Source organism: Peromyscus maniculatus, chromosome 13 (assembly GCF_049852395.1).
Source record: "Peromyscus maniculatus bairdii isolate BWxNUB_F1_BW_parent chromosome 13, HU_Pman_BW_mat_3.1, whole genome shotgun sequence".
In the NCBI taxonomy this organism is placed as follows: Eukaryota; Metazoa; Chordata; class Mammalia; order Rodentia; family Cricetidae; genus Peromyscus; species Peromyscus maniculatus.
In genome coordinates, this window is record NC_134864.1 from 43,558,054 (window position 1) to 43,565,640 (window position 7,587).

General features: G+C 39.7%; 1 protein-coding gene across 5 annotated transcripts in view; it reads left to right on the plus strand.

Annotated features, from left to right (window-relative positions):
• Bard1 (BRCA1 associated RING domain 1) overlaps positions 1–6,919 on the plus strand; it is a 74,614-nt gene extending 67,695 nt beyond the window's left edge. For all 5 annotated transcript variants that reach the window (XM_006972245.4, XM_042260171.2, XM_076550170.1 and 2 more), the window contains 2 exons: positions 5,010–5,107; positions 6,429–6,919. In XM_006972245.4, coding sequence (XP_006972307.2) covers positions 5,010–5,107; positions 6,429–6,761 — 431 coding nt within the window. In that variant the 3' untranslated portion in view covers positions 6,762–6,919. The remainder of the gene's footprint in view (positions 1–5,009; positions 5,108–6,428) is intronic.
• The last annotated feature ends 668 nt before the right edge of the window (positions 6,920–7,587 follow it).

Genomic DNA, 7,587 nt, shown 5'->3' on the forward strand with positions numbered 1-7,587 from the left:
TAAGAAATACATTTCTTTTAATGTTCTTTGGTTAGGCCCTGTGCTCATTACTAGTTTATTATTTAAATAGTGGGGAATTCATATTTTTGGAGTATTAGACAGTACTTATGCATTTGGATTATAACAATGCATCTGTTCCTGGGATGACTATGAGATTACACAGCATCCATAGATTTCATCAAGTAATGTTGCTGTGGTGGCTTTGTAGTAATGAAAATAAATGAAAAGAGGGTGTTTTCAAAAAGATTTACAGGTACTAAGAATAAAACAACACACAAGCAAGTCCCTTCTAGTCATAGTCTACTCATCTGTATCCAAGGAAGTATTTGAAAGGTTGTTTTTTCCATATTTCCTTAATGATATCCTAATTTTCCTCTCAACATTTAATATTTCATACCAGAGATGAAAGAATTAAAACCCTAGCTATGCACAATTTCCTACCTCACTACAAATTTTACATTTCACTTCACTACCACAGCCAAACCACTAATACTTCTAGAATAGTTCAGCAGCAATTTAAAAAAAAAAAAGGTAAATTGGTCTAGAATTGTGTTTTAGAAATAAGTATGCATTCAAACATTTTTACTAAAAAAAAAAATCCAATTATTTTTGCTTTTAGTATATCTGAACTAAATGTGAAATGTAATGGAATTTTTTTCTTTTAAATTGCCTCTCTGTCAATCTGATATAACCTATTCTTCTGAAGGTTTGTAATTAGATTGGGAGAGAGGGAAAAGGTGAATCTCAAAAGCGCGGATCTGCTTGTGTCCGACTGTATCCTTGACCCGAGTTCCATAACTGGCTTTGTAACAGAAATGCAAATCATGCTGAGCTCTGGGAGTTGCTGAACAGGAGTAGAGCCTGCCCCTTGGTATCATGTGTGCCTTGGCTGGAGCTGCCTGGCATCCTACTGACATCCTTCATATCTCTGAAACATAGGTACCTGTGAAAGTTTATAATGGATTAGGACAGTGGAGCTGTGAAATTACATTCATTCTAATTAAGAACTCACTTAAAATAAAAGCCTTCCAATTTAATGAGAGTTCAAGATAAGTTTTTGCAACAAGAAAGTATATAGAACTTCTTTATGGAGACATGACTAGTTCAGTTTGTAAACAGTAGGTGCTTAATAATAAAGCTGCAGAAGACCCTAAGGAGGAAGGTTGTGTGAGCAAGTCAGCAGCTTCTACTTTCCTTATTTATAAGTGATCGTGGCAAATCAAAGCTCAAACTACATTCATTTGTTGATTGATTGATTGATTTTGTGAGAGATGTCATGAGCTTCAGTTTTTGTCTTTTACTCCATGTTTGCAGATTGACTCATAGACGTTTTTATATTCTAGTTTTGAGTAAGAGAAAAGAACGCTTAAGAATAGTTCCCACAAAGTCTAGGTCAGGCTGAAGTGAGCTGTGTCCCACTCTTGGGAAGAAGAGATCGTCCTACATGTCACCTCCATGGTCTTTGTTTTCTCGTCCTCACTCGGTTCTGTTTATTTCAAGCAGGACATGGGACACTTCTGGTGCTAGCAGCAGACTGACACTTGGTTCCAGGCCAGGCCTGCCCAGAAATGAGCCTTTTATGGCTCTCGACAGAGTCAAGGCCGAGGTGTCACCCTTCATTGGAGTCCAGTCACTGGCAGTTTTTTCCTCTTAGGATCTTAATGTATTTCTAGCACATGTGTCTAATTTTTAGTGTATGTTTATAGAGATACAGATTCCTTCTGGATAGGTTTTAGATAGCAGTGCTTGAGGAGATCACATTTTCATATCCCAAACTACTTAAAAATAGCTAGGAATTTGAACTGTAACTCTGATTGTATTATTATTTTTTTAATTATTCCTACTTTCCTGTTTTCTCAGTGATGAAGTTGAGGTCATTGAATAAAATAATCTCAAAGACAAATAGAAAATTGTCTGGAGATTTTGTTTTTATAATGAAGATAGCTTATTATAAGATCCATCTTGAGATCATGTTTTTCAGGCTTTTGATAGACCCTTTATTTTTTATTTTATTTATTTATTTATTTATTTATTTATTTATTTATTTATTTATTTATTTATTTATTTATTTATTTATTGGTTTTTTGAGGCAGGGTTTCTCTGTGTAGCTTTGCACCTTTCCTGGAACTCGCTCTGTAGACCAGGCTGGCCTCGAACACACAGAGATCCGCCTGGCTCTGCTTCTTGAGTGCTGGGGTTAAAGGCGTGCGCCACCACCGCCTGTCTAGACCCTTTATTTTTAAGTTTATTATTTGTAACGTCTTTAATCAGAATAGAATTGTATTGGTTCTTCCCTCCCTTTCCTTCCTCCAGCCCCTCCCACTCACCCTTTCCCCAACCCCTCCACTGCCCCCACTCTCAAGTTGATAGTCTCATTTGCTTTATATCTGTTAAACACACTCATGTATGTGTGTGCACGAAGAGATATCAACAGAACCTGTCGAGTCTGTTTTTGTTGTTTGTGTGTGTGTGTGGTGTCAAGGCTGACCACTCTGCACGGCTCAACCCATGAAGAGGCTCATCCCTAGGAGAGGCTGATCCTAGGAGAAGCTGATGATAGTTGCCTATATTCACGTTTTCCCTCTTCCATGTTAACATGTCCATTGTAGTACTATTGCTCCTGCCCTATTTCACAGCATACTTCTTGGTATTCTGGCTCTTCTTCCATGATATTCCCTGAGCCATAGATGCAGGAACTCCTCCCTTTAGTCTTTTGATCTCTACATTGTATCCAGTTGCGGTTTTAAAGAGAGGCTTCTTTGAATGAGGAAGAGTAGTTGCACTTATCAGTGGGTATAAGGATAAGATTTGAAACCTAGTAAGGAATTATACTGGTCTAGCAAAGGGGCAGTAGAAGATTCTTTTCTGAGGTCCATGACCTCACCAGCCCCAGAAAGCTGTCTAGTTTCTAACACCAGGCACAGTTTCCCTCCTGGTGAATGGGGCCTTAGTCCAATTAGACAGCTGTTTATTGACACCTTCATGCATATCTTGCCATGCTGGTAGTTGTCGTGGTTCATAGGTGTTGTAGCTGGGTAGGACTGTTCATTGCTTATGTCTCTTGGCAGTTTGCATAGCGTTTTCTAGAATCATGAAAGCTATCCTGGAGGGAAAATGCTTTCAGGTCAGATTCAGCTTGAGTCATCTGAGCCTTGTGGCCCATGGATGCAATGTTCTTCAGCATTGGGGCCCAGCCCTGAGAGGAAACCAAGGGCTTCACTGATAATCTGTATTGCTTTGGAAGTCATTTGGACTATCCTGACCTGTGGTGATATGTTATGTACGCTAATAAACTTTGCCTGGAGATCAGAGCGACAAAGGAAGAAGCCACCTCTTAGCTGTAGGACTCCTGATTAGGATTCATGTTACACTGACCAACTCTTCAAAAGGAGATTTCTTGTGTCTGGTACTCGGGTTTTTGTTAGTTTGTGGTTTGGGGGAAACATTGTCAGCCCAAGTGGTTTAACTTCCTCATACATATGTTCACACGTATGTATGTATATACATACATGTATGTGTTGTATATAATTTTAGGTAGTTATAAAATAATATGATTCCTTGATGCTGGATGAAACAGCATTGGCATTATTTGTCCCTCAGCCCTCATCTTCCATCTGTGTTGACCTCCCTTCACCCTCCCTAGTTGGATCCCCTTCCTGTTATCCATTCTCCCTGCATATTACCTGGTACCCTGCTAATCTCTACCAAGGGCCTCCCCTGCCTGAGGTCTCTTTACTTTTCTGGTGTCTCTGGTTACTACATGTTGTCTGCTCAGATCTGAGGAGTTGAGGCTAGGAACTACTGACAAGAGAGTGGCATTTGTGTTTGTGGGTCTGGGTTACCCCATTTCTTGCATTTTGTGCATAGAAACTTGTGAGACAGGTGGTATTGTTAGTTCTGCTTTTATTTCTTTCCACAGGCAACAAAGTTAAGTCTTATAAGTTTATGTAATTATACCAAAGCACTAAGTCATTTGACTTTAAATCACAAATTTACTTGTACGAATTAAACCCAGCAGTTACAAACGCGCGCGCGCACGTGCACGCACACACACACTCCATCCTAAAGTGCTGCTGCTCAGGTTGTATTGTCCTATGTGACTGGTCTTGGGTGTGTTATTTTAGCATGCAGTCAGGCCATTGATGGTGACTGTCCCTGCTAAGGTTCTTCCTTCTTACTAGACAGCAAGAGCGCATGCTTTTTAAGCTGAAACTGTGAGCACACTTGCCTAATCCATAGGAAGAATTCTTTCTCCGGAGAATAGCAAGCCAACTTCTCTACAGGAGTGATGTCAGGTCCCAGGCATGTCATGGGCTCTGCTCAGGATTTGTTTTAACAGGTGCTGCTGAGCCCCTGTTGTGTGGCTAGCTGAGGAAGGTGCTGTGGACAAATACAGTTTCCCAACATTGGGTCTCTAACAGGACCATATTTGCAACTGGCAAAATGAACAGATTGTTAAATGTTCAGTCCAGACTGGACTGAACTTACTCATTGCTTAAAAGCTTCCATAGGAAGGAAGGATGGATTTCTTTTTTTTAAGTACAGAAAGCTAATTTTATTGTATTTTCTTTTCTTTTTCTATGTGGGTTGCATGTGCGCGCGCGCACATGTGTTGATGTCAGAGGCAGACACTGGGTCTCTTCTGTCATCCTCCACCATTTTTTTTGAGACAGAGTCCCTTTGGGAACCTGGAGCTTCCCATTTTAGCAAAACTAACTGGCCCTTGACCGCTGGGGGAATCTGCTTGCTCTCCACAACCCCAGCACCGAGATTATAGGTACATACTGCCACACAACTGGAGATCCAGACTCAGTTCCTCATACTCTCGTGGCACACTCTTCACTGTCTCTCCAGCCCTAACCTTATTGTGTTTTCTTTTGTTATGATTGGGATTTCAAGATTTCAGAATATTTAGGATATTTAGGGCACCCATGAAGAAGAGACTAACTTAGATGGATGTCACAGATGTTCACCTGCTATTTGTTTGATTAGTCCTCGTTTCTTGTCAGGGGTGAAAGCCTGTCTGCACAGCAAAGTACGTGAACAGGAAGAAAAGTATGAAGTTCCTGGAGGTCCACAGAGGAGCAGGCTCAACAGAGAGCAGCTGGTATTTTTCTTTTACATACTTCTTGCTTGTTCTTATGGCTTCACATCATTATCACCATCAGGGAAACTTTGCCCTTTCAGCCAGTACAGGTGACTGATTAAAATTTTAATTGTGCTTATTTCAAGCACTTGATTCTGAAAGATGATCACGGTGTGCAGTAAAATCCAGAAGGTAATAATTTCATACTGTTAATGGATTTTTGGCATCTTGAACATTCCCATAAAGCTTTCAGAATCTGAGGTAAATCTCAGATACAGGAAGTAGCTTGAAAGAAGAGTTACAGCTGCTGCTCGGATTTAGTTACCATATGTTTTTATTGCCACATATTGCAGTTTTAATGGACAATATTCCATTATTCTGTCGATATATAAGTATGGTAGAAATGACAAAGACATTTTCTAATTGGATCTGTAGCCATGACTTCATAATCTGTTGCGTACTGGCAGTGCATCTCTGGAACCCTGAGGCCACACTCCTACCATGGCTGCCCAGGAGCCCTTCGGTAGCATGTAGGGACCTGAATGTAGAAGAACAGAAGTGAACTGTGTGTGGGAAAAACGCTGCCTTCATAGTTGCAATCCAGCCTGGCATTACTAATGCTTACTTCGGCTATCTTAGAATTTGAGAGATTTAAATCCTACCCATGTGGACAAGCATCCTGATGGAGGAAATTTGATGAAAAGTTGTGGTTTTGTTTTTTTTAATTTTGGACAGGGTCTCACTATATAGTACAGGCTGACCTTGAACTTGCTTTACTCTTTCTTGGTTAGCTTTAGTGATAGGATTATAGGTGTATAGTGCTATGCTTGGCTACAGGTTGTTGCTGTGTTTTGTTTTTGTTTTGTTTTTCACTACAAAGCACATCTGACATTTTAGGAGAGTAAAAGGAATCAGGCAGTGGCTGAATATTTGATGAAAAAAATCATAAGTAAGAAACTCTTATTTTCATGGCTGGAGAGTTAAGTGCATTGGCTGTTCTTCCAGAGGACCTGGACTCAATTCCCAGCACCCACATGGCAGTTCACAACTGTCTGTAACTCCAGCTCCAGGGGATCTGAAACCCTCATACAGACACACATGCAAGCAAAACACCAATGCACATAAAATAAGAATAAATAAATCATTAAATTTAAAAAAAATAAAAACCTCTTATTTCTAAGTACACTTCCTGATCTATTTAGTATGATTGAAGTACAATTTATGCCAGCCCCTCATTAGGGCACTTCTTACTGACTCCTGACTTATTTTATGTCTTTCATTCATGTATAGTGTTCTAAAATATTTTGATCTACCTCTCACAATTGTTTTCTTGCCCTTTCAGTTGCCAAAGCTGTTTGATGGCTGCTACTTCTTTTTGGCGGGAAACTTCAAACATCATCCAAAGGATGACCTCCTTAAGCTCATTGCCGCAGCAGGAGGCAAGATGCTCAGTAGAAAGCCCAAGCCAGACAGTGATGTGACTCAGACCATCAACACAGTTGCGTACCATGCCAAACCTGATTCTGACCAGCGCTTCTGTACCCAATACATCGTCTATGAAGATCTGTTTAATTGTCGCCCAGAAAGGGTTCGGCAGGGCAAAGTCTGGATGGCTCCTTCCACCTGGCTTATCAGCTGTGTAATGGCCTTTGAATTGCTGCCTCTTGACAGCTGAGTGTCATGCATGAACATTTTAAGCTGAACATGCATAGTTTATGAGAATGCAGCCATTGTGATGTGTTTGATGATTCGAGTTTTTATGGATAGGTAGAACCATTGTATTTTTCCCCTTTAATTGCTAAATAAAACAATTGATGCTAGATTAGGAATTCATTCAGATGCCAAAATTGCTTTCAGGATTTTGTATTCTCTTGAGGTTGGGGCTGTATAGTCTTCATGAACCATGCATGAGGCACGGGGTTCCATACTGGGAACTGCAAGGAAGTTTTCATTTTACAAGTGGCCTCTGATATTTGATTGATCATGTTGTCTTTCAGTTTTATCAGCATCTATCAAAGATTAATAATTAATGAGATGACATCAGAACTACTTGTTAAATCTGTAAGTGGTCTATCATTAATATAGCATCTTTTAGTTAACGCTAACATCGGATGATTTATCCTGCCTTTGATATAATGATAATAGAGCATCTATCTAAGTTTGCCACTATAGTTTAAAAGTTCTATTTGCATCGCTTCTCGGCCTTTTGCCTAAGATCAAGTGTAGTAAAAGTTCTATTTGCAGTTATCTTTTTCTTACATTATATTTTAGTTTCTCATATTTTCTTGGCCTTTATGTTTATTCATTTTTAAAATCTGTATACACATTAGGAAATCATGATTTGAACCATTGGATGTTAGTGGCGAAATCATCAGTATGCTTGTGTGCATGCTTTTATTGTGCACATTTGCTGTCTGTCTACTGTGCATTTGTGCACACCTCTTTTCTGTAACTTATTTTAGTGTCAGTGTTTCGTAGAAGGTCTTGCCAGTTTAGAAAAC